The sequence below is a fragment of the Eutrema salsugineum genome, unplaced genomic scaffold, assembly GCF_000478725.1.
Source record: "Eutrema salsugineum unplaced genomic scaffold, Eutsalg1_0 scaffold_15, whole genome shotgun sequence".
Taxonomy (NCBI): domain Eukaryota; kingdom Viridiplantae; phylum Streptophyta; class Magnoliopsida; order Brassicales; family Brassicaceae; genus Eutrema; species Eutrema salsugineum.
This window is the reverse complement of record NW_006256867.1, coordinates 1,193,693-1,220,146: the sequence shown is the minus strand read 5'-3', so window position 1 is coordinate 1,220,146 and position 26,454 is coordinate 1,193,693. Positions and strand designations below refer to the sequence as shown.

Sequence of the window (26,454 nt, the reverse complement as noted above, 5' to 3'; positions counted from 1 at the left end):
GGTATCTCGGGTTTAAAATGAGCCAATTGATTATACAATTACAATTGACAGTTTCTTTTTACGTTTATCTATCTGATTTTTTAAATATAATGTATGGAGGATATATAAAAAGAATACAAATCAATAAATAAAGACGAGATCGAGAATGGGAAAAAGTAATAATTAATGAATTTTCTATAACAAAGACTTTAACCAAAAAATAATTATAATAATATCAAGCTTAGCTGTTAAAACAAGACATAATAATATCATGCTTAGCTGTTTTTTTTAAGTTGTATATATATATTATCATCATATATTTAAATAAGGGGAGGAGATTACCGAGAAGGAGAAGAATCTACTCAAATCGTCTTAGTAGCAAAAATGAGTTCCGTTGGTGTATTTCGTGAGGAAGAAATCGATGGAAAGACATTTTATATATATTCCGGTGAATCATCCATTAATTCCGGTGATCTCGACCTCCCTCCTCTTCAACCTCTTTTCCTCTGTCCTTTTTTACGTTACAAAGCTCACAATGAGAAAAATCCTCATGATGAATTTCTCCTGTACAAGATTTCTCCTCACTTCCACAACACTGATGAACAAGTCCAGCAGCACTTGCCTGATTCAGACTGCAATGATTCCAACTGCGATGATGATATCTGTAAGCTCCCTGTTGTCCCTATCTTTTGGTGCAACGATAAACAACCTGATTATGATCAATTCCGTTGCAGTGCATGCTTAGATTCAAAGCTTGGCACAGACTATTATATCTGTCTCACATGTGATGATATGTTCCACAAAGAATGTGTGGAATCTCCACTTGAGATCAAACATCCTTCCTATCCCTTTCTTTCTCTCCAACTTTACATTTATTCCAGGGCTTCCAGCAGCCAGTTATTTTGCTTGTGTTGCAAAGAAAATCTCTTTGGCATTCTGTATCATTGTCCCACCTACAAACTTAGTATGCATCCGGTTTGTGCAATGAAACCAATACCCATTTTTATAGACCACCCAAAAAGCCATCCCCACCAACTCACCTTATTCGCCAAACAAGATTCCTTACTTTGCAATGTTTGTGGCCTCATTGAAAAATCTGTTCCCACTTATGTATGTAATCGATGCGTCTTCGTAGTCCATCAGTATTGTATATATATCCCATATGTCATAAAATTATGGTTTCGTCACCACCACCGTATCTCTTTTAGCCCTTCTCGTCCATCCGGAAAATGGTCTTGCAGAGTTTGTTATGAAAAGGTTGACAACAGTTGTGGTGGGTATTGCTGCGACAAATGTAGTGACTATTTTGTTCATACAAAATGTGCTTTGCGGAGTGACGTGTGGGATGGAGTGGATCTCGAAGGAGTACCTGAGGAACCTGAAATAATTGTCGAGCCATATGAGACGATAGCTGATGGAATAATACTCCATTTTTCTCATGGCCATCATTTAAAACTCGAGATCAGCATAGTTTACGATGAAGACAGGTTTTGTCAAGCGTGCATCCTTCCAATCTACGAGGGTAATTATTATTCGTGTATGGATGGATGTAACTTTGTCCTCCATGAAGCATGTGTGAATGCTCCTTGCAAAATACACCATGCTTTACATCCCCGCCCACTTACGCTTAAAGTTTCCAGTGATGAGCAAGAATTCTCAAAAGGTTTCTTTAAGTGTGATGCTTGTTATCGCGAAAGCTGTGGTTTCGTCTATGAAGTTGGAGGTTGCAGCCTAGACATGAGGTGTGCGTTGGTTTCTGAACCGTTTGACTATGAAGGCCATGAGCATCCATTATTCCTAACTTTAGACCGAGAAGAAGAAGAACGGAAAGCAACTTGTCAGATTTGCCAAGAGCAACATAGTTCTCTTCGAAAACTAAATTGCATCGAATGTGATTATGTTATATGCTTCAGATGTGTTACTTTACCATACAGAGCAAAGTATGAGTATGACAAACATTTTCTCACATTTCAGAATGGGAAAGACGGAAGAGATCAATTAGACTGGTGTGATGTATGCGAAAGAAAGATATCAAGTAAAGATGGGTTCTATGAATGCCATGACTGCTGCATCACTCTTCATGTTCATTGTTTGCTTGGGAGAGAACCGTATATGCAGAAACCTGGTCAAACTATAATGTTTGAGAATAAAGAATTTCATATTCTTCCCAACAATATCGAGTCTCAACCATTCTGCTATAATCATGATCAGCTTGATCATGATGAAGACCGTTTTCCACACAAAGTAGTTTTCGAATGGGAGGACAAGACATATTGCTCTTTTCTTTGTATGATTGGGTCATTACAGTGGTCATGATGTACGTCCTACGTTTTGTAATCTTTTTCTACGTTTTGTGATCTTTTTTCTTTCATTAAAAACGCATGTAATTTTGCTTTTCTTTTTCTTTTTTCTTTTTTCTCAATTTCACCTTGTTTTGTTTGTTTTTTTTGTAATCAATTCTATACGGACTATCTTTTCAATTTTCTTTCACTTTTAAATTTGCTCTCTAATTTATTTATGTTCATCTGTTTTATAAAAATTGGAGACCGCTCATGCATCTGCTTGTGCTTATGTTTCTAAGGATACAAAAAATAAGAATCTTAGGAATAGATGGTATGCTTAATTAGAAGTTCTTCGTTACTGAATCTATAAATAAAGTTGAATATAGCCTTCTGATTCAAAGAAATCTGCAAATGAATTAGCGGTATTTGCAATTTTGCATATATGAATCTCTATATTATTATTTAAGTAGACATTAAAAAAAAATATTTATTTTATAAAAATATTACATGATATGCCATTACAAGTAACAAAGAATAATTAAAATAAAAAAGGATATAGTTGTCTTTTATATCTATTAAAAAAAATATGAAAAGTCTTTGTTTCCCATTTAATAGAGTATATTTCTTATTAAATTTTTGTATTCAAAAATATAATAGGTTTTATATTTTTTGTTTCAAAGGATATCATAAAGTATATAAAGTTAAAAAAAACGTGAAAATAAAAAAAATTACAATTAAATAATATAAAAATCAAGACTAAAAGTTATGATATAAAAAGTGGTGAAATATTTTTTACTATAATTTGTTATAAGATAATTACTTTACTTATTTTTACCAAAAATTTGATATGAGAAAATTGATTTTTAATTAAAAAATTTATGGTGAAGTGAGAGTTATCAAATGGTGCATATTATAATTAATTTTATATTTTAATCTAGTACATACATGTTAAGTAAACGGGTTAGTTCAATATGAATGGATTATGATTCTAATTTTTTAAAATCTAGCGAAAAAATCTCGCAATACAAAATAATAGTTTTTTAAAAGGGTGGTATATTTAATCTACTAGATATTATATTTTGTTTTTTAAAACTAAATATAGTTTTTTGTATTTTAATTAATTTTATATCAACCTAAGTTTAAAGTGTATATTATATTTATTTACATATATAGTTAAAGAAGATAAAACTGTTTTTTATAGTTTGTAGACACATTATAAAACTCAGTTATTAAACAATGTAAATTAAATTTGATGATTATAATATTATAATATTTTGTGTATTAGCTTTATAATATATTAGTCTAATGCTAACGGGTTAAATAAACATCTTATTTTTCTTTACTTGCTTATAAAATAACTTTATATATGAATTAACTCATTTTTTATAATTCAAACAAAAAAAAATACTCTATATACAAATCAATTTATTTTATAAAATTCACAAAATAACTATTTTTGCAAAATAACTGTTTTAAAATATAATTGTTTTCACAAAATAATTGTTTTTGCAAAAATTATTTAATGTAATTAAAGGTTAAAAAAATATCACCCACGCTACAGCGCGGGTTAATCCTTAGTTTGTATTTAATTTTGTAAATTTGTGAGTAGTGTTTTTAAAACCGGACCGGACCGACAGTCCAACCAGGTTGAACCATGAACCAGAAGTAAATGCGGGTTGGGTTAGTCATAAAACCCATAAATATTTAAACCGGTGAAAACCGGGTTGAACTGCTAGAAAACCGGAAACCGGCAAACCGTCGCACCACATCAAACCCGGTTCAATTATAAAAAAACTTAAAAATCTCTTTCTTCACGATTATGTTTTGGTGTTTTTTGAACAGTTTTTTTTCTCTTGTTTTTTGAATGTTATTCTTTTTGTGTTGATTTTTTCTGATTCAGTTTGATATCCTTACTATTTATATATAACGATATTGTGAAGAATAACAAAAAAAGAAATTGCAAGGAAGAAAAGAAAATTAGAAAAACTATTTTAGAGAAATTTAAAATTTGAGAAAAGAAAAAGAAGGTAGAAGGAGAAGGGTGATAATGAAACTATGAGATGGGAACAGCGGCTTTTGGAGAAGAAAGGTAAAAGATGTAAAGTAATTTTTTTTCTAGGGTTTTATTGTGAATATATATATTTTTTTGAGCAAATAAATTTATTTTCTATGATTTATTTTTCTTGTAGAGTATGTAATAAACAAAACCTAAAAGTAGCAACAACATTGAAAGCTAATATACACTTAGTCACTCACAGATTTATTTATCATATATATATATATTTAATAAAATAAAATATATAGGATATAAATACAATGAACCCGGTTTGACTCGGTCGGACCGAGTTAACCCATGATCCAGAGGTCGTTCCGGTTTGTCTTCCGGTCCGGTTTTAAAAACATTGTTCGTGAGAGAACCCAATTTCTTATCAGTTTTTCTTTAAACTTTAAACTTAATAATCGCCCATCAAAATTAATTGAGATTTATTAATGATAATTGGGTCTTTCAAGTAGTTTTTTTATCCGAAATCACATAGCGATCACGTTTCCTTCCCCATATTGTGACGTGACACAGTCATTGTTATCAGTAAGGTAATAAGTAACTCGTCGCACTGTAATTACTCTTTTTTCCCTGCAACGTTAAAAGTTGTTCATTTCTGGAAAAAACAAAAAAATCAGGAAACAAATCGCAAAATTTGTCATTTGTTTCCTTCGAATGCTCAATCAAATCAAACAACACGATATGAGCTAATTCGAATTCGAATTCCGAAATTCGACTACTCACGAACGTGTTGTGGCCAATCGAATTCGATTCATCGTCATCTCCTTCCACCATTTGCGATCCTTCCTTCATCGGTATAACTTTTCTCTCTCTTAATTTCATCTGTTTCCTCCTCTTTCGTTGCTCTGAGACGCGAATTTGATCTTTTGTAATCTCTTCCTACGCGGTTTCTGTTGATGGAGATGGTGATATTTGCCTGCATGATTTCGAATTTTTGGGGTTCGTGAAATCTCTGCTTCGAATCCTGAATTCTGAATGAAAAAAGTTGTATTTAAAACTCTTCGGAATTTGAATCGTTCATACTTAGTTTTGTAGTCGAGAAGCTTAATAGGATTTGAAAAATCTGTTTCTCTGTATGTGAGAAGCTTAATGACGTTTTCTCAATTTTCTCATTAACCAGACTGGTGAAGTTTTCTTCATAAACGCTTCGTCTACATCTGCTTAGAATCCTGGAAATGGATTAACAATTTATGTTATGATTGATGGATTTTGAATAGTTCATACTTCGTCTTGTGGTCGAGGAGATTATATTAAACTTGATTTATAGATCTCTCTGCTTTGAACAAAAAAAAAAAAGATCTCTCTGCTAAGATTTGAACGTTCCTTTTTAGAAAAAAAAATCTGTGTGGTAGAATGTGGGAGGTTGTGATGCGGTATTTCTCAATTTGTTCATTGTTTCAGTACAAATCTGGTGATTTTGGTTCTCTTTGATGAGTTTTGGAATGGGGGTAGTGGAAAATATGGTACATACAGAGTCATCAAAACTGAGCAATGGTAATGTTTCAGAGGAGAAACTAGGAGGAAACGGTTTGCAGAACAGTAGCCGCATCGCCGATGTTATGTCCCGGCTAAAGTTCAAGCGTCGAAATGTTTATGCGGTTAGAGACTTCCCACCTGGCTGTGGAACCCATGCCATGAGGCTCAGACCAAGAACGGAAGCCAAGCCTTGCCAGAACGGGAATGTTGCTGATGACGGCTATGCTCGGTCTTCTTCTGAAGCTAAGGCTGAGTCTTTAGCTAAAGAGGAAGAGAACCTGGGACAGAGAGATGATGACCAGTTGAAACCTATTGATGAACAGCTAAGGTCTTCTGAAGCTAAGGCTGAGTCTTCAGCTAAAGAGGAAGAAAACTTGGGGCAGAGAGATGGTGATCAGTTGAAACCTTTTGATGAACAGCTAAGGTCTTGTGAAGCTAAGGCTGAGTCTTCAGCTAAAGAGGAAGAAAACTTGGGACAGAGAGATGATGATCAGTTGAAACCCTTTGGTGAGCAGCCTTGTAATGACATGGTAGTCGCGCCTGAACCGGAACAGGAGCCAATGAAAGAGGAATCTGACGCATTGATGTTGGCATTAGAAGATGTGAAGCTGCCGGAGAACACAAGTGATGTACCTATGGTTGAGCCGGTGGAGGTTCAGCCTTTAACCATATGTTTGCCAAATAGTAATGGTGAGAATGCGGCGCTGGTTCCTGTTGCTGGTGAGCAAAACATCGACAGAACTGGGTCGATGAAGAAGAGATTGGTTGTTGAGAAGTCAGGGTCTGGCTCTAGCAAAAGAAAGGCAAAGAAAGGGATTGCATTTCATGAACCCTTGAAGCTTACCAAAACGACCAGTCGAGAGTATGGCGAAGGATCTAGGTTGAAGAAGAACGGTGAGAAGAGGAGCTCATTTCCGCGTGAGAGGGAAACTCCGGATCCAGAGGAACCAGTCCGACGGCCTAAAACATTACATGTCGACATTTTTCCTTCGCGTCCAACTGGTTCAAGCAGCGGTGATAGTATGCGGAACAAAGTCAAGGAAACTCTACGTCTTTTCTACGGAGCTTGTAGAAAACTCTTGCAGGAGGAAGAAGCAAAGCCTACCAAAAGAAAGAATTTCAGAGTAGATTTCGAGGCCTCTAAAATCCTCAAGAGTAAAGGGAAGTTTCTCAACACTGGTAATCAGATCATGGGAACTGTGCCTGGTGTTGAAGTTGGTGATGAGTTTCAATACAGGATGGAGCTGAACATTCTTGGTATACACAGACCAAGTCAAGGAGGTATCGACTATATGAAGGTCGATGGTGAAATCTATGCGACGAGTATTGTAGCCTCTGGAGGGTACGATGACGAGCTTGATAACTCTGATGTCTTGACTTACACGGGTCAAGGCGGAAATGTGATCATAAAAAGCAAAAGAGGAGTGGATGAAAAACAGCCCGAAGACCAAAAGCTTGTAACGGGAAACCTAGCTTTAGCAAACAGCATAAACAAGAAGAACCCTGTGCGTGTCATAAGAGGCAACAAGAAGGCAGTTTTGGAATCATCAGGTTCTGCCAAAGGTGGGAACTATGTCTACGACGGGTTATATGTCGTCGAAGAGTTTTGGCAAGAAACAGGATCACACGGGAAGCTCGTCTTCAAGTTTAAACTTAGACGCATGCCTGGACAACCTGAGCTTTCATGGAAAGTGGTGAAGAACACAAAGAGGTCGGAACACAGGGAAGGTCTGTGCAGACTTGACATCTCAGAAGGGCACGAGAGGTTGCCTATTTGCGCAGTGAACGAAATCGACGACGAGAAACCTCCTCCGTTCATCTACACGACTAAAATTATATACCCGGATTGGTGCAGACCAATCCCTCCAAAGGCATGTGGTTGCACCACACGTTGCACTGAAACGAGAAACTGCGCCTGCGTGGCGAAAAACGGAGGTGAGATACCTTACAACTACGATGGAGCCTTAGTTAGTTTCAAGAACTTAGTCTACGAGTGTGGCCCGCACTGCAAATGCCCTCCTTCTTGTTACCTAAGAGTCACACAGCGAGGGATCAAGTTCAAGCTTGAGATCTTCAAAACAGAGTCAAGAGGTTGGGGAGTGAGATCGCTTAGCTCGATTCCTTCGGGTAGCTTCATATGTGAATACGTAGGTGAGCTTTTAGAGGATAAAGAAGCGGAAAGAAGAATCGGTAACGACGAGTATCTCTTTGACATTGGGAAAAAACATGATAACACTTTAGCGGAAGGGATGTCGAAGTTAATGCCCGAGACACAGGCCATGAAAGAAGATGAAGATGATGATGATGATGATGATGATAAGACGAGCGGGTTCACTATTGATGCTGCAAAGAAAGGGAATGTTGGGAGGTTTTTAAACCATAGCTGCTCGCCGAATCTGTTTGCACAAGACGTAATGTATGATCATGAAGACACGAGGTTCCATCACGTGATGTTCTTCGCCATGGACAATATACCTCCGCTTCGAGAACTCACTTACCACTACAATTACAAAATCGATGAGGTACGTGACCTCAACGGTAATATCAAGAAGAAAATTTGCTACTGTGGCTCTTCTGATTGTACCGGTAGACTCTATTGATCTATTCACCTCAAAAAAATATTCCCTGATTTTTAATCAGATTCCTCTTGTTGTATGTTACATTTAGACTTGAAGTAAGTTTGAATATTGTCTAAAACCAAGATAATCTAATGGTGGAAATGTTTTTGCTGAGTATATTTACAAAACAAAACGCTAAAAAGCTAGTTATAAAAGATTAATGAATGTTTAGTGTCTTCTACTTGTTATTTTGAAGACATTTGGAGTATATAGTGGAATCATTTTTCGAGTAAACTTGATGAATGTTCTACTTGGTAAAAGTGATATGCCATTGTGTTTTGGTCTTCTGGAACTGTACAATGTACAAACAGATTCCTATTTTTGCTAAAGTATTTATGGAGTTGGAATCGATTGTTCGTGCCTCCTCTGGTTCTCAGTTTCAGTTTCTTCGTTAAACCGGTCTACACCGTTTATGAATATCCCTGGCAAAACAATATTCACAACAAAAACAAGTTCTTGATTTGGACCACACAGCCTTCTTCTGCGATTATTCAGGTTAAAGAATTGAGATTAGTTTTACCTATAAACCATATTGCAGCAGCTAAGAACAGAATCGATGAAAGAATCAACGCTGTTTTTCTCCAACTCTCGATATGATCCTGCACATACAACATTAATGGAAGCACTTTGGTTCCCAAGAACTCTGTTTTTCCAGGATTGGAGATGGGAAAAGAAGAGATTATTTTACCTGAAGAATACCGACAAGAGGCGAAGAAGGAACATCGCCAAATATGTGAATTCCGACGGTAGAGATAGCCATAGATAATGGTCTTAAACTTGGTTTCACACAATGCAAACACACATAATTCACAGGAGCCTGAAAAAGAAGATAGACGAAACAATTATTGATGGTGCAACAACACTAAGGCTCAAAGTTTTTTTAAAAAAAAATTTACCTGTGTAGCAAACACAAGAAGCTCTCCTAAGGCAAAGAGAGCAATGAAACCATATAAACTCTTCAAAGTAAAAGCAGTAAAGCAAAATATCGCTCCGAGAAAAGTTGCTCCGGATAAGAGCTGCATCCAAAAAAGATCAAGAGGGTTTGATACAAACCTGATTAAATCCGAAAACGAAGAAGAACAAGCTTTTCTCACCTTAAAAGCATTTGGAATTGTTGCTGTGACGCGATCAAGTATAAAGCCTCCTGATAATGTCCCAACAATCCCACAAATGATAGTTACTGCCCCGAAGATCATATCAGCGTTTCTCTGTCAAGATACAGTTCTTATCAGAACAAAAGTTTGAATCTTTCATAAACCCTCAAGATGAAAGATTGATAAACTGTTTCACCATTTTATAAATATTATAACCAGCCTTTGGTCCCCAATATGAGTATGCTCCAATAACAAAATTGTATGATACATAACCTGTCAAGGTAAGTGTATCAATCAACAGAGAAGATAACTAACAAGAAGAAGAAATGAATATGAGAGAGTAAGAGGAAAATTTTACCTAATACGTTAACAACAAAGACTTTTTCTTTACATAAATCTTTCATATCTTTCGCAAATTGAGTAAATGATTTCCACACTACGCTCGTTTGACTTGACCTGCCAAAGTTGAAGTAAAAGATTTGATAAACTCTACAAAGCATATGGAAGAAAATTAAGATAATGAAATCAACTCACTTGTAAGTTTCAATGGGAACCTCAATCTCATTACCAGCTTGAAGATCATTTTTGTTTTTCGATGTCTCTGGTCCTGCAAAAGGCAAAGTCTCACTGCACAACTGTATAACCATAGCAAATTCTCATTGACATAGAAGAGAGATAAAAAGATTACCTACTGATGAAGCCATTACTTCAATTGATTTCACCGTCGTTACTGATTTAGTAGACGGAAACCCTGTTTTCAATTTTCTTAGATCAGTATCTTTTAACAGTTCATGCTTGATACAGAAGACAAAATGTGTTCTTAAAACCTTTTAGCTCCAACGGTTTCATCAAGAAACCAAGAACAGCAAATGGAGCCATTAACACAGCTTCTCCCCAAAACGCATACCGCCAACTAAAATGTTTTCCGACCTATAATCAAACAAAAAGGAATCATGGAATGCTAAACAGTTTGAACTCTTAATATAATTCTCTATAAACTTATAATTGCAACATAGACGTTTTATACATACGTATCCGCCATAGACATAGCCCAGAGCAACACCACTTGGTATACACATGTAAAACACACCAAGCCACACAGCTTTCTGAAGAAAAGAAAAAGGTTAACAGAGAGAAAAAAGATACGAAATTAATCAGAAATGGTGCATTTGACTCCATAAAACAAAAATGAAACCTGTTTATGAGGAGCATTATCATCTATAAATGGGGCTGCAAGACTAATGAAAGAAGCTTCACCGACACCAACGAACCTACGAGTAATCAATGGTGTACCAAAATTCAAAATTTGGAACAAGCAAAGTCAAAATCATATCTTTTACCAAAAACAAAACTCACTTACATACGACATAAGACGATGAACCAAAAGGCAAAGGAACTGCCACAACCAAGAACTGCAATTGTCCAAACAGTTAAGCCTACTCCAATAAGTCTAAATGGATTGAAGCTGCACTAAAAACAATACACCACTTCAATAAGCTTATTATTTTGTGCTTTGAAAGAGGGAGCCAAAAAAAAAATGAAAATGAAAATGTTTCTAGCCTTTTTGCTAATGAAGCAAAGATTGGTGATGCAATAAGAAGTCCAACCATAAATGAAGATGACAATACACCATCTTCGAAATTACTTAGATTGAAATGTCCCCTAAAAGAAGCAACTTTACATTAGAGAACATTCACAAAAACTTTAAAGCATTGAAGACAATCATAATTATATTAGGATAAGCAACATATAGAAAACGTAAATATTGAATAACTATCCTAATTCTATACAGAATCATAAAATCTTACTGAATTCCAGTTGCAGTAGTGCATTTGCCTTTATCATCACAACTCTTGCTACTTCCATTTACACCATTGCTAGCTATCGCACCTCGATCCATATAGTTTAACAAGTTAATGACGCAAAAGATCACCAGTAACCTGGAAAAAGGGTTTTGAGTAAATGCAAAGATATTAAACACACAAATCACAAATGAGATTCAGAGAACAAAGGCAAATCAGACTCATGGTAATCCAAAATCATGGGAAAAAGCTTTCAAATTTGCATCGTTTTCTTCATATTGCGGATAAGGGGAGTTCTCAAAATGACAAATTCCGTTTCATGACGGGCATAGAGGAAAAGTGAAGAGTAAAGCTATGAATCACATACCAAACGGGAGACAGAGAGGAAGATTCGACGATTTCTAAGCTCCGAACAGTCTCTAACTCCGCAAGAGGAGTAGAAGAAGAAGGAGAATAACGTCTCGATGGCTCCGTTGCAGGAGGAAGACAATCTTCTTCTTTGGTCACCATTTGATCTTTGAGAGAAGAAAATGAGACAAAAGGATCACAAAGATCATCTTATTGGACTTACTAAAAGTTTTGAGAAATTCATCTAAACTAAAAAGCAACTCCACGTGAATAAAGATATTCTTTTTCTCTCTCTGTTTCTTTTTCTTTATCATCCTCTCTGGTTTTACTCAGAAAATAAAAGGAATCAACTTTCACTAACTATGAAGGTTACCAAGAAAATTCCGGCAGATGCCTGAAGTGACCGAAATAAAGATATTATTACTGATTGTACAATTCCAAGAACAAAATATCCATAGTTTGAAAGAGAACAAAAAAATACAAAAAGAAAAGTTTAAACTCTTTTGCCTCAAAGCGGCAAAAGAGAGAGATTTAAATGAGAGAACACTATAAAGAAAATATCTGAAATCCTAAAAGAAGACAAAGAAGAGCAAATGATTCTTCTAACTTTTAACGGCTCAGCTTCCTCTTTCTCTCTCTTTTTCTCCTTTCTTCTTCCTCTTCGAGCATAGCTTCTCTTTCATCTTCCTCCCTTGCGATTCTCGCACTGCATTTCACAATTCCACATCAACCGTTTAAGGAACATATTCTATTAATATATAGAAGAAACAAACAAAATGAAAATCATGATCAAAATCTAGATGTACCTTCGTCTCTCTTCCTTCATGATATCATCAAAGTTTGCTTCCATGTTTCGGTCATCATCGTCACGCCCAGCAAAACGATCGGTCCTGAGATGGAAACGCAAAACCCACAAGTGTCAGGAAAAAAACTCTTAAAAAAAGAAGTAATGAATTAGATTACAGAGTAGGAGGAAAGTTCGAAGCAGTACTTGAACATTGATCTAATCATGTTCATTGCTATATCATCCTCTGACAATCTTGCAGGCTTCTTCTTCTTTAACGGCCTCCGAACATCATCTATATCACGCGGTGGAGGTCTCTTGGGCGCCAGTTTACTCATCATCTGTGTACAAGTTACTTTACAAATTAGTGACTTTGCTCGGTTTTGTTTTGGCAAACAGAGAAAAAAAGAAAGATGTGGAAAAATCATGATACCTGGTGTTTCGAGGTAGGCGCTGATTGTTTCGGGATCAATCGGGATGAGGTAGGGTCACGAGAAACCTTTCTCTGTTCTAACATCCGTTGTCTGGGATCAGATGACATTGGTCTCGACGAGGAGGACGGTCTCTGAGCACTTTGAAGGGAACTCTTTCCCGCCGAGATGGAGGGCTTTCTCTCCAATGACATCTTAGATGGTAAAGGTCTAGACGTGGGCGCTGAGCGACCAGGACCAACTCCATTGCTGCTACCCATCTGTTTCCTCTGGTCCACTGACATTTTCGCAGGAGCTGATCTATGGGGATCTAATCGAGAATTCGGTTGGCCATTCCGGTTAGCTGATTGGCCATTCATCAAGGAACTAGGCGGCCTGGTGGGTGCTTGACGGCTTGTCGAGGAACCTGGTCTTTGGCTAACCGAGGACGCAGCCCTTTGCTGCATTTGGCTGCCAGAGGAAGCTGGTCTTGAATTTTGCGTTTGGCTGCCTGAGGAGATCGGTCTCCCAGAGACAGATCTCGAATTCAGTTGGCTACCTGAAGAAGCCGGTCTTGAATTTTGCGTTTGACTGCCCGAAGAGGCCGGTCTCCCTGAGACAGATCTCGAACTCAGTTTACTGCCTGAGGAAGCCGGTCTTGAACCATTCATTTGGCTGAGAGAGGAAGCCGGTCTTGAACCATTCATTTGGCTGCCAGAGGAAGCCGGTCTTGAATGCCCATTAGCTGAAACAGGTCTCTTCTCCTCTCGAGGAAGGCCTTGAGCAGTTCGACCATTGATACCTGATGACTGTTTGGGCCTTGCTGATATTTGAGCAGATCGAGCCTCTTGAACATCACCAAAAAACCTGTATAAGTTATCTCCATGAAAATGGTATGCTTTAAAGATCACAAATTGTAAAAAGAGTTTTCTAGTACACACAACATACCAGAACTAGGAAATGAACCACTCCGAGACAGAGGTTCCTTCTTTGGAACAGGAAGCTCCGCATCATCGGAAAACAAAAACGAATAGTCTCTTGTGTCCTTGAGAGTCTCAACTTTCCTCCTCACCTGATTCACAACCTTAGGCCGCTTCTCATGAGACACATCTTTAGTGCCTGAACCGCTTGTCGGAACAGGTCTTTTTTTCTGCACACCACACAAATACTTCCATCAGCAAAAACATTTCAAACGATATAATGTGGAGAGAAAAGGGAGGTTTTGAGGTACATACAGTTTGGTTCGAGCTCGACATTGCACCTGTCCGTAGCTCAATGTCTATCAAGGATTGCTTTCTGTATAACCCTCGAGGAAATAACTGGCCGCGATGGACCAAAGAAGGAACCAAAGCTGCAGAAACACACACACAATTTGCTAAATCAAAACACATTCCATGATGTATTAATACCTAAAAAGGGAGATTAATAGCTAACCACATACTCGTTATAAGGGAGTTTTCTTCTTTTCTGTTGTGAAGATTGAGGATTCGCAATTCCCTTTCCCATGTTCTTCCTGATTGAATCCTTAATCTTTTGGCGCAATTCAAGATATTCCAATTCTTCCTTTGGGGGTTCTTCTTCTTCCTCCTCTTCATCCTCATACTCCTGCTCTAATCCATCGTCATCACTGTAATAGTCGTCATACCCAGCTTCCTCATCAAGGTCCTGCAATTGAATTAGCAAACATTAAACGGTGTGAGATCAAGCTTAAAGCGAATTCAGAAGAAAATCAACAGCTAAAAAATCTTACCTCTTCATAGCCCTGCATCTTTGCTGGAAGTTAGCCTACCAATTACCAGATTCCTGAAAATAAAAACCCCATTGAAGGACGCTTATTTCAACATGATTTTGACATAAAATTAATGCTAAAGTTCGGTTTTTTCCATATCCAAACAAAGTTTGTGAAAACAAGAAGATATTACAAATCGATTTTAAGAACGAGATTCATCAGAAATCCGTAGAAATCGAGATCGTACTTCAAACACAGAAATATCCACAACACGAGTTTCCAGATTAATAAAAAAACGAAATTGACGAACTTTAATGAGAAAATGGCAGATATTTGATCAAATCCCAGAGATAAAGAGACGGGAAAAAAAAAGAGTTTTCACGATGAATCCGAATTTTAGATCAAATCGATAGAAATCGAGATAAAAAAATCGGAGTTTTGACCAAAAACAGAAAACCCACAAAACTCGTTTCCAGAAATTCTTCTCAACCATATAAATCCAACCGATCTAGCAAATAAATAAAAAACAAAATTTCCAAATGAATCTGAAGTTAAGAACATGAATCATCGATTGAAATCCAATAATTTTCGATTTAAAACAGATCTTTTTCCAGAAAACAATCTCGACCAACGAACCCAACCCAGAAAATGTAAAACAAACAACAGATCTCAAACAAATCCACCGGAAAACAGTCAAAAACGACGGATCTGATCGAAATTTACCTGGAATTGACCTGGAATCGAAGAAAACCGACGGAAAAACGAGAAAATCGGTGTGAATCGATGAGATCTGACGATTCTGATCGAGAGAAAAAAGCGATTGATTCAGTACGGCGAGAGAGCCAAGATCTGTGTGGATCTGCGAAAAAAGGGAAGCTGCGAAGAGATAAAAAGGGGCAAGGAAGGAGAAGAGAGGATACTCTCGTGGGCTTAGGTTTTTGAAGGAATAAAGAGGAAAACAAAGGAAACCGAAGGACCCAGAAACAAAAAGGTCTATTGCTAATATGCGCCATGTTGCGCCTCTCATGCATCCAAATCCTTCTCACTCGCATATCTGATATAAATGGGAAAGTATATAAATTAATGATTTATTTTTTCTTAAATTAGGATTCTTTTTCGGTTTGGATGGTAAGAAATTTTAGCGATTTGCTTTCCTTTTTCTTTATTTATTTTTGGTAAAAGAATGAGTGAAACTGAGACTTTTTCTCCGTCGCCGATAAACCGTTTCACCGGCGAGAGTCCACAGGGAAAAAGTATTTCAATTTTAATCTGTATAGAAGATAGATGATACATCATTATATCATAGATTCACAATTATTTTCATATATTTTAAAAAAAAATTAAATTAATGACGCGTATCCAAGTATAATTAGATTAACAGCTAGATTGAGTTGTTGTTGAAACTGAAACTTTTTCATTTTGTAGTACTATTTCATTATTTATTAAAAATAAAATTATTTGGACATCGCAATGTATCGCTATACTATAAAGTGTAGTTAATATTTTTTTTGTTAAAATGCAGTTGATATTTTCATGCAAAAGCGACATGTTATAAACCACAAAATGACCCAAAAAAAATCAGTTTTTTTCAATGGAGAAAATACACTTTGGTTTCTTAGAAGTATCTTTATGATAATCTGGATTATTGTAGATACTCTATATCAACATCTATTGAAGTATTTTACAATGTCCTTATACGAAAATTGATTGAAATAACAATTGTAATGTTAAAGCAGGCTATAGAAAAAAATTGAACTTGAAAGTTGAAAACACAAATGGAATATGCATGATAGCATTTTTGATTGTCAATAAGATAGCAATAAGCCTAAAGCCTAAATTAAGTTGTGTTTTAATTAGTTCTTTAGTCAATATGATTAATGGGCCTTTCAGTTTAAGCCCATTTTAATAACCGATCAATCCAAACGGCTGAGATTTCTATTCAGTCCGAATCACGAGTAGCAACGTGAACGTAATCTGAATTTCCTCTTCTGATTAATGGTTTCTCGTGAAAGGGTTACGTAAGAGAGCTGAGACATAAATAGTTTGAAAGAAGCAATCGAAATCTGAATTTCCTCTTCTGGTCTTCCGTCGGGAATTGGTCAACTATGTAAATCTTAACACTAAAACCAAAAATATTGTTCAACTATACAAATGAATGAATGATACACCTCAAGGCCTAAAGCTCCTTTAAAGTATACTCATTACCAATAAATTAAATAAATTAAAGGCCCAAAACTCCTTATATCGACAGCTAGTTATTCTTATGATTAAAGTATATTATGAACATTTTGATTAAAAGGTATATTATAACAAGTTGTTAATTAAGAAAATTATAAAGTCTTGTATTTGATCATGTCGATTGAAAACTATCCACTATCTTACATTTGTGAATAACTTTTTTCCTTTAATTTGGATTTTGGTCTACCTAATCTATACCTGTCCGTGTATATATATATACCACATCTAAAAACTATATAAAGTACTATAAAATTAAAGATCTCTTGATACTTTAAGATGAAACTAAATCGTGGACTTGTTTGTTTGTACTATATGATATGAACTTTTAGATATAGCCCGTGCGTACCATTATTGCATCCCTTTAGTGGAACGCACCATCGCTATCCAAATAAAACGTTCTAAAAACATTTACTCAACAAATACTTTTGCCTTTTAACTTTTCTTCTCACTGTTTGTGACCGATGTTAGATTTTCTTTTCAACATTCTAGAAATTGGCATACGTTAGTCGGGCGAATAAAAGAGAAGTATACAACACTAACGCCGATTATTTTCTTCGGAGCCAGTAGAAAGTTCTAATTGTATATTTTTAACAAATAGTGATATAGTTAAGCAATTCAGTTTTCATAGTTAAAGAAGATGATTTATCAGAAAATGAATAACTGTCTTATACAATTGGCTTGTAAACCATTAATCTATTTTTGGTTATCGATTACATCAACATAGACATTTGATATTGATCACATTATAAATGATAATCCACTGGTTAGCCATATCAACTTTTGTTTGAGCCAGACCTGGTTATACTTGATGTAAAGGCATAAATGTTTGATCAACCCCTAGACCAATAAACTTACTTACCGAGGATGTAAGGGGTTAAACATTTTACTTCTTGATTTTCTTATCTAATTTGGGTGAAACCAAATATGTTGATAGATGAATTGTCTATATATTGTTCAATCTAATCTACCTAGTGTCTAGTGATGCATCTTGTGCGTAACAAAAGGGACACTCAAAACAATCATAGTATTAGTGTAAAAAGCCTACGATACCAACAAAAACAAAAGACAAAATTCCGCCGATCAAATGATATCCCCAAATCCTAGTTATTCTCATCGCAATCATATTATTACGGCTTCTTTATACTTATTTATTGTATTATTAAGAAATATTTTGTTGACCGTCGAGTTTGAATCATTGGATACAACGATTTTAATTAGTGTTGTAGCCGCAAAAAGGCTACAATTCGATTGTTCAGTACATTTTAGTATTTATAAATTACTATAATGTAACACCCATTATGAACAAGTACACATAGAATAAATGCTCTGGCTAAAAAAATTTCACTTTAAATAATCATAAAGCAAATCAAAGTTCTTATTATAAAAAAAGTAATTAAGTAAAAGAAAAGCAATGGAAAAATCATTTCAGGTTCATGATTAATGTATGTTAGGCAACTTAGGCTCTAGTCAGGTTTCATTCGAATACCATCGATTCATTTTGGTGTTTTCTCATATTGCATATATGTTTTCCTTAAAAACACACTAATATCTAAAATAACAATCTAAATACATATGAAAAAATATGACTGAGTGTTTACATGGTAATTGTTAACTTTTGAGTGACACTCATGGTATAAAATAACTCATGTCCAAATCTTGTCATCACTTGACCAAATATAACTTCATTATGCACCATTCTATATTTGTTTGTATCATCAGATCATTACACAAGTTCTATAGCCTAATTAAGGAAACTTTTATAAAACAGGCAAATAAAAAGGAAACTAAAATCTAGCGTTTTCGAACCCATGCAAGTCGCTGACTCTGTTCATATGTTTCCTCACCATCGCCACTTTAGCCAACCTCTCCGCCGCTTTCCAAGCCGACGTCGGAGTAAGCGGCTCCAAACTCTCCGTTGTCGCCACGTGTCTTTCTCTCAAACCGTTAAGATCTGCTAGCTCGGCGTCTATGCCACGTAAGCACGTATCACTCGAGTTCAAACCGTACTGCACCAGCAAGGCCCTTGCTGACGTCAGCAATCTCTGAGCTCCGGTGTAATCGTTTCGCTCTATCAGCCGCCGAGACTCCGCGACGGCTCGAGTGCTGACGTGGAGATTTCTGAGCCGTGAGATGTTTGGGTTGGACGATGATCGAACGGTGAGAGGGGAAGGAATCAGAAGCGCCCGATCTTCCGGGTTTCTTATTTCTTGTGTCGTGGGGTCCATGTAACGAGATCGAACGGTCATCATTCTGTGGGACCTACTAGTGGATGAAGAACTAACCGGTGCTCTGATTTCCACAAGCAAGGCTCTCTCTTCCTCAGCGTACATATCACCTAACCGGATTGAACCGGTTCCAAGCCAAGCAGGTCGACCCGAAAGAGAGTACATGGAAGTAATCTCTCCCTGACCCGACCCGGAAACTAACCCGAGGTTTATCGTAAGATCCTGAACAGACAAACTCAAATAACCGTTGATGCTGCTCGCAAACGCGTCCTCCGGAAGCGCGTGATCCCACGCTCCGAGCCATATAACGGGGATTCTAGAATGGGCCAATTGGGCCTGATGGGCCCGACGGCCAGTTAAAACAAAGACGGTGGTGAAGGGGTTTTTCTGCCGGCGATCTTCTAACACCTTAACCGCTTTCTTCAACGCGTCGTTCGCGCTCATTCCTTCACCGGAGCAAGCGATTCCGGTGCCGGAGCCGGGAACGGCAATGATATCAACGAGTCGCCGGGCCGATCTCCTCCCGCTCGCCGTCATCCTCCGTAACGGCAATAATCGTTTCGAGCTCGACGAAAACGCGACGATCGATAAACGATCCGTCTCTCTTAGATTCGAAATCACAAGCCTCATCGTTCGCTTCAGCGATTCTAATTTACCTCCGGAATCTCTCCCGCTCACGTCTAAAACCGTTACCAAATCCACCGGCGATCTACGCGCCGCTCCACGCGCCGTCGGAAACGGCGGTGATTTCACCTTCATGACCACGGAGTACGTCTCGTAACCTCTCCCCGCCGCAACGATCGCCGATTCCGGCGAGAGCTTTACCTCCACGTTTCTCGATGTAGGATCTGTTAACAGTTTCGCCGTTAGTGGTGACGGCGTTATAACGGAAAATTCACTGAACTCGCCGTCTTCGTTTTCATCGGATTCGAGTATTGTGTAAAAACCGGCGGGAGAAATCGGAGAGGAAATCAAAGGCTCGTCGTCGTTGTAGACTCTCAACGACTTGTTCCCAAGCTCGGTTCGAGAATCCGGTTTAGTGTAATTTCCAATCTCGGGAAACAGCGAGGATCCGCAAACCGGACAACAGACGAGCCGGTTATGTTCTGCGGCGGCGCGTGAGGTAACGCAGGGAAAATGAAACGTGTGTGAACACGCCGCCGTGAAAATCGCCGTACCTTGGCCTGATTTCACACTCTGTAAACAGATTCCGCATTTGTTGCTACTCTGCGTAAGCGAAAAAAACGATTAAATCAAAACAATTATCAAACGATTACGAAACAAAAAGTTCAAAAATCGATAAAAGTCTTTACTTTATTGAATCTGAGCTTGGACGTGAAGAGGGAGAAACTCGCCGGAGATTTGGGGGAAGAGGAGACGAGGCTTCTGTTTCTCGTCGGCGTTGTGATTGGAGTTGTTTCTGCGGAGGTTGTTCTGCACTTTAGCTTCGGAGTTCCGGGAAGAGACGGAGACGGAGAAGCGGTGGAGACGGCGGTGGATAGCGAAGTCCGACAACGAAGGCTGTAGGTGCCGGAAACGGAACGAGGCGTCGACGGAGTTGAGAAAAATCCGAACTTTGAGGCGGATTTGTGGCGGAAACGTTGATTCTCCGGTGAATCAAGAACTCCGTCGTCGTTATCGTCGTTGTCGTTTCTCTCTTTCGGTATGGAAGTGCAAAAGGCTCTTCTCCAGCCGTTTATCATCTTGCTTCTTCTTCTTCTACCTCGTGACTCGTGCGTTGTGTTCAGTGACTGAGATTTTTGTTTTCTCTGAGAAGATGTTGTGAGATTATAAGAAATGGAAAATTTTGAGATGTAGAAAAAGAGAGATGTGTGGGAGTGTTGAATTTAAAAAGGAGTCCTTTTTTGTTTCAATTATAGTGGAAGATGGATATTGGGATTATCTAAATTTTTTAATTTTAAAATTTATTTTGTCGAGATTATAAAAATAACTGACCCCCTAAAGCTGTGAATTTTTAATAGTTACTGCATTTCTAAGTGCTTTTCTTCTCCATAGTTAATTATACGAAAATGATTGCTTCTGGTACTAATTTTTATAAACATTGAACTTATGGGCGGCTATTATAGCCTTATACTGTGTACTGTCTATTGATATTATTAATCTTTTAAGAAATAAACCTTGGTTGCTGTCAATTAAAACACAATAATATAATAAACCTTAGTCAGCAGCTTATTTATAAAAGATAATACATCTCTATTATCGTAATACTACAAAACTTTAGGAATATAGATTTATTCATGTATATTAGCTAAAGTTATTATAGGTTACCGATTATTATTTTATGAAAATACCATATGTTGTGAGAAAATTGCTCTGAACTTGTTTGTTCACGGGAGGATAAGTTTCATACGAATAATAAAAATATATGCTGCGATATAAATAATAAGTTTCTTTTTTTGTCTTTCTGATAACCAAAAACATGACGTTTTGACGTTATTTTTTCCAACTACTCTAACGTTATATCAGTAAAAAGGACCGTGAGATTTTAGTCAACTAAAAAATCGAAAACAAAAAGTGAAAACAAGAGAATTATACGTCAGTCCATAGTTTTACTTAGAAAGTAATAATATGAAATCAATTTAGTCTCCTAGTTCGTGTTTTAAGTACTCCATCTGTTCCATTATAGTTGATTTTCTAGGTTTTTTTTCTTGTTTCATAATATTTGATTTCCTATATCTACTTAATGCATGTCTCTTCTTTAAATTGAATGAATAATATTAGTGCATGTTGTTTTACTCCATTAAGGCACAGTTAGAAAAGAAAAAGTAATAATAAAAATAATGAAATCAGTTGTAAAAATAAATTAATTAATAAAAATAAACAGTTAATAATTGAGCATTTATAGTTTTTTTAATCTATGTGTAAATATTCAGAAAATCAACTATAATGAAACAGAGAGTATATAAATTGTTAAAGATGATATCTTAAAAAATTAAGAAGTCTCATGTCCATGCATCTACAAATTAGGGGAGCATTTTGTTGATTGACCGTTCTTTCGGCATATAACAATACTATTGGATCCTTGACAGAATTTTTAATGTAGTAGATGAGAAAATATGATTTGGGTTAATACAGTTCAGTGTAAGTATAAAATAAATGCATTATGCATAGAGATATTCGATATGTATTATTGGATCTATGGATGTGAGCCATTTAATTTGTTTATATATCGATCCATGCAAAACATTTAATGTCGAACTTGATCCGATAAGCCATCACCTGATGAATAGAAAATAAACATGTTGCCACAGTAATAATACCTACTAGGCAACTACATTCGTTCAGATATTTATGGCTTGACCATAATGCTGAAATTCATGAGGTTCTATAATGATAATAACGGTAGGTGCAGTAAACATGTTATGGTGATAATTTTATCTATTTTCAAAGTGATATGAATTTGCGATTCTACGATTCACCTCAATAAAAGGGTTCACATCAAATTAATAAAAATGCACTATTTAATACTCCAAGGACATACGTGTTACTATCAAACCAAACAAAATAAAAACAAAGTCGACCTACGACTATAAAAATCAATGCTATAGAATATGGTACGAATTAAAAAGGTAATCGGCAAAAAAACAAAAGAAGATAATGAAGCATCAATAAATGAGTGTGTTGATTCTTGATAGTGAATGGCATGGAGATAGGACGAAGATCCCCAGAACAATTTATTACAGAGACGCCAAAAAAAAACCATAGCTACTGTTTTAGTCTGTGTACTCTGTAGTCTGTACCTTTTTTTAATTGTTGTAATGGGTCGGTCCATTTTTTATTTTTTTTTATTTTATCTTTATCCATCTCATGAATTTATTGCTACTTATCACTTTTTCCTCCTAATTTTTGTTTTTCTGTTTTGTTACAGCTTTTAACGTACATTGCATGTCCACCTACGTGTTTGGCTATTTTATATGTGTAGACAGACTATAGAGTCTTAAGCTACGAAGATAAGTACCTGCATAAACTAATCACACTTTTAGTAGTAACACCGTTATTTGCGGTTCGAAATTACCAAACATATTATTGTCCTAACTCATGTAACCAAAGCATTTTATGCGAATGATCATACTTAGGTGCAGCAGTTCAAATGCAAATATTAAATTTAAACGGTGTATGAACAACAATCATACACCACCCTAATAACTAAAGGATATTGACTCTTAAATAAAAGTTAGAAGGAAGAAGAAATTATACGATATGAAATTTATATTTTCATATCATATAAATTTTTAGATTTGGAGTTATCCAGCGGCATGAATTCTTAATGTTTCAAAATATACGTTTAAGGTCTGTAGAGACAAGAACAAATATACGTAAATTATATATGGACAACTCTATGATGGTTTCAATGAACGTATATGATCGTAAAGGTTTTAGTGAACTTATGATATGTTTAGATGAATGTCTGATATATTTCCATATTTTGATACTATGTATTTTTATATTTTCTTGTTAGCTATATATATGTCGTTAATTATTTTGAAAATGAAAAATGAAACTTCATTGGAGGAGAGGCTCTCGTCGTTTCTATTTTTATATGAGCCCTAGTTTTGAGAGGGCAGCGGCCTTTATGGTTTCCGTTTGTTTTAATTCAATAGCAGGGTCGAGGTTAATTGTGTTATTGTGTATGATTTGGTGTTCGACTTGGTTGATCGTAAATTTATCATTCACAACAATTTTGTATTAATAGTTTCTTGTAGAATTTTTTTTTTTTTTGTGACATAATTGAAAAGGCTTATGGAAGGCCCTTCCTCGATCATGTCATGTCATGTGCTTTTTTTTTTAATTTCTAGAGTTTCTTTCGTTTCTTATTTAATTAAATTTCACTTTTTATTTATAGAAACGACTATCATATTTTTTGAAACCACTTACACCAGAAAATCGATGATGACCACATATAAATTGAATGTAAGTTTTGTTTCATTGTTGTTAACTTTTTTTATCGGATCAATGCTAAATGGACATATATAGAAGAATTTGGAGGTATATAAAGACATAACCAAATAGATATTGTTTTCTTATAACAACGAAAGATATTGTTGGGAATAGTATTTCTCATATTATTGGTTTTTGTTTTTAGAACATTCTAGTTATTATTTTATCGTATCAAATGTTGCACATTTCCTACGTGGCAGACGATTATGTTTGTTTTTTCCTGCTCCATGTGCTTAACGGAAAAAAAAAAGAAAAGAAAAAAGAAACAAACTTATTAGAAAATTCAGGTCGTTTCAAAGTTTTGAGTCAGTGTTTCAAAGTAAAACTAGACCACTATGTTTGTGAAATCAGAAAAATACATTTCCTATTAACCCTTATACAGTTCCTATACTTATTCGTAATTAATTAACATTTTATACCAAAAATATTGTTTTCTCTGAGTATATAAATCCTTGAAACACTAAATATTTATTTCTAATTCAAAAGTTTCAGCAATTTTCATCTTTTACGCCTACCCATCCAATACAACGCGCGTATATGTATCATAGGCGAAAAAAAACATAGACAACTAGTCAAAGTCAAAGTGTCAAACCAGATTTTTAATCTAGTTAATTATTTCGTATATAATATTCTATAGTTTTGTCCTCAAACAATAATGTATCAGTTTTTTTTGTCGTCAGTAATGAATCTTAATTAATATATGTCATGCGAATTAAATTTGAAGAATTTAAACTAATTATTCTAAAATATGAGCATTGTTTGGATGGGTACGCTTAAAAGAGTTTGTTCTGTGCAATGAATAGAGGATTAGAAATTTAGAATTTAGTGGCTCTTTGGAGTGTATTTTTTTTCTTTTTTGTTCAACGCTCTTTGAAGTGTATATAATAAGAATACTTTGACTAAAAATATAAGTTTTAAGTAGAAGAAAGGTTTTGGGAGACACACCATATGATATGTGGACCAATCCATGATTGCACATATATAAGTAATTTTGTTTTGTTTGTCAAATATAGTTGTCTATTAAGGCGATTAAATCCTGAGTTGTGGTCCATTAATTATTTATTAATTATATAATAATATACATGTATTATTATCAGAATATTAAAATAAATTTGAGTTAATAACGTGACACTTAGAGAGTCTAGCCGAGTAATTATTTACTAGACTAGATATTTGTTTTCGTTACGCGTAATCGCGCATACATACAAATATTAAAGAAAAAATGATAATTTCAAATTGCGGTTCTGTGTAAGACAAATTACTCTCGGATAACAGTTGATCCAATCGTTGTTGTTATGAATTTTTTTTTTTTTTTTTATGCATTGTTTTCAATTTATCTAATAATCAGTATTTCGAAGTATATTTAGACCCTGACATCGATCCACATGACGAATCTTCATATTTAGACCATAACTTTTGCAATTGCTTATTAATTTTCCTCAATACAGTTTCGTATATTTCTGTCTACCTAATCCAATCTAACCAAATATTATCAATTGCTGATTTTGATCAGTATAAGATTGATATATCATATAGGCATATATATAGCCTAAAAACACTTGCATCTCAAAGTTTGGTACTAAAACAGCATGACAGTTTTCAATATAAAAATTACATGAAAATGATGTTTCCACACATACATATAGAAACACGTATAATATCTTATTTATATCAAAAAATGTAAAACATCTTATCTCATGTTAGTTTGGTTTTGAAAATTATGGATCTTAATTTTTTGGAAAAAAAAAGAAACCAAATTTCCCTAGCTACCAAATCCAAAACTACTTATTAAAGAAACCAAATTCCTGCGTAAACCATACCTTTCAAGTTCCTTACTTTGCACCAATTTATATATGTATCATAGGTTTGTCAAAAATTTAAGTGAACAACCATGTACCGATCCTAAAATGCTTAAGTTCGTTAGATATTAGATGGATGACAAATTACTTTTACTCTAAAACAGTGTCTGGTTTTTATCTGACTTCAAGTAAATATATTTGAGAAGCAAATTTAGTTTTCCATCTTGATCGGTCATTTTGAAGAGATTGGGACCTATGAATCTTAGTTTCTTTTCAACTTACAGAATCAAAGGATATATTACTAGCCACTAGCTTCCATTACACTGGGACCAATATTCTCCTAAGTCCACTAACTATGAAACTAGAGATATATACACCACTCCTACATTAATACCCCAAAATATTCACTTGATTCCTAAAAAAAAGAATCATAAAGGATCTATAAAATAAGAATGTAGTTAGATATAGAAAACCAAGACATGATAGTTTATCCATGGCTTAATACGTTGTTAGAGTCTTGTTTGCCTTACGCATTGTCCATATTCGAATTTGGACGGGAGCGCAACAATAATATTAACACAAAGCACAAGATTTTGTTTTTTAAAGATTATATGTCATAATCGAGTTTAGTTTATCTAGAAATGATTTT

General features: G+C 35.6%; 4 protein-coding genes and 1 pseudogene across 5 annotated transcripts; 2 read left to right on the top strand and 3 right to left on the bottom strand.

Annotated features, from left to right (window-relative positions):
* The first annotated feature begins 1,518 nt into the window (after positions 1-1,518).
* Positions 1,519-2,295, top strand: LOC18021829 (annotated as a pseudogene).
* A 2,648-nt stretch (positions 2,296-4,943) lies between these two features.
* Positions 4,944-8,552, top strand: LOC18021828 (histone-lysine N-methyltransferase, H3 lysine-9 specific SUVH6). Of its 2 annotated transcripts, none has more exons than XM_024158327.1 (2): positions 4,944-5,117; positions 5,830-8,552. In XM_024158327.1, the coding sequence occupies exon 2, from the start codon at positions 5,883-5,885 to the stop codon at positions 8,397-8,399; it is 2,517 nt and encodes an 838-aa protein (XP_024014095.1). In that variant the 5' UTR covers positions 4,944-5,117; positions 5,830-5,882; the 3' UTR covers positions 8,400-8,552. The 2 variants fall into 2 exon arrangements, with proteins under 2 accessions (XP_024014095.1, XP_024014094.1); XM_024158326.1 differs by having other exon boundaries at positions 4,950-5,117; positions 5,725-8,552.
* Positions 8,553-8,622: 70 nt separating this feature from the next.
* Positions 8,623-11,823, bottom strand: LOC18021827 (probable sphingolipid transporter spinster homolog 3). The gene is made up of 16 exons (XM_024158329.1): positions 11,681-11,823; positions 11,320-11,451; positions 11,072-11,173; positions 10,872-10,976; positions 10,707-10,782; positions 10,543-10,617; positions 10,339-10,441; positions 10,200-10,262; positions 10,046-10,118; positions 9,870-9,967; positions 9,708-9,784; positions 9,512-9,625; positions 9,314-9,433; positions 9,106-9,234; positions 8,938-9,016; positions 8,623-8,839 (listed from the first exon to the last, which is right to left on the bottom strand). The coding sequence occupies exons 1-16, from the start codon at positions 11,821-11,823 to the stop codon at positions 8,751-8,753; spliced, it is 1,578 nt and encodes a 525-aa protein (XP_024014097.1). The 3' UTR covers positions 8,623-8,750.
* A 237-nt stretch (positions 11,824-12,060) lies between these two features.
* LOC18021826 (protein spt2) lies at positions 12,061-15,616 on the bottom strand. The gene is given in 10 exon segments (XM_024158375.1): positions 12,061-12,367; positions 12,468-12,551; positions 12,653-12,786; positions 12,879-13,702; positions 13,804-14,005; positions 14,091-14,148; positions 14,150-14,206; positions 14,297-14,520; positions 14,606-14,658; positions 15,308-15,616. Coding segments are annotated over 9 exon segments (1,698 nt in total). The 5' UTR covers positions 14,624-14,658; positions 15,308-15,616; the 3' UTR covers positions 12,061-12,270.
* A 2,862-nt stretch (positions 15,617-18,478) lies between these two features.
* Positions 18,479-20,880, bottom strand: LOC112088247. Its single transcript, XM_024158552.1, has 2 exons — positions 20,361-20,880; positions 18,479-20,274 (listed from the first exon to the last, which is right to left on the bottom strand). The coding sequence occupies exons 1-2, from the start codon at positions 20,748-20,750 to the stop codon at positions 18,607-18,609; spliced, it is 2,058 nt and encodes a 685-aa protein (XP_024014320.1). The 5' UTR covers positions 20,751-20,880; the 3' UTR covers positions 18,479-18,606.
* Positions 20,881-26,454: the final 5,574 nt, after the last annotated feature.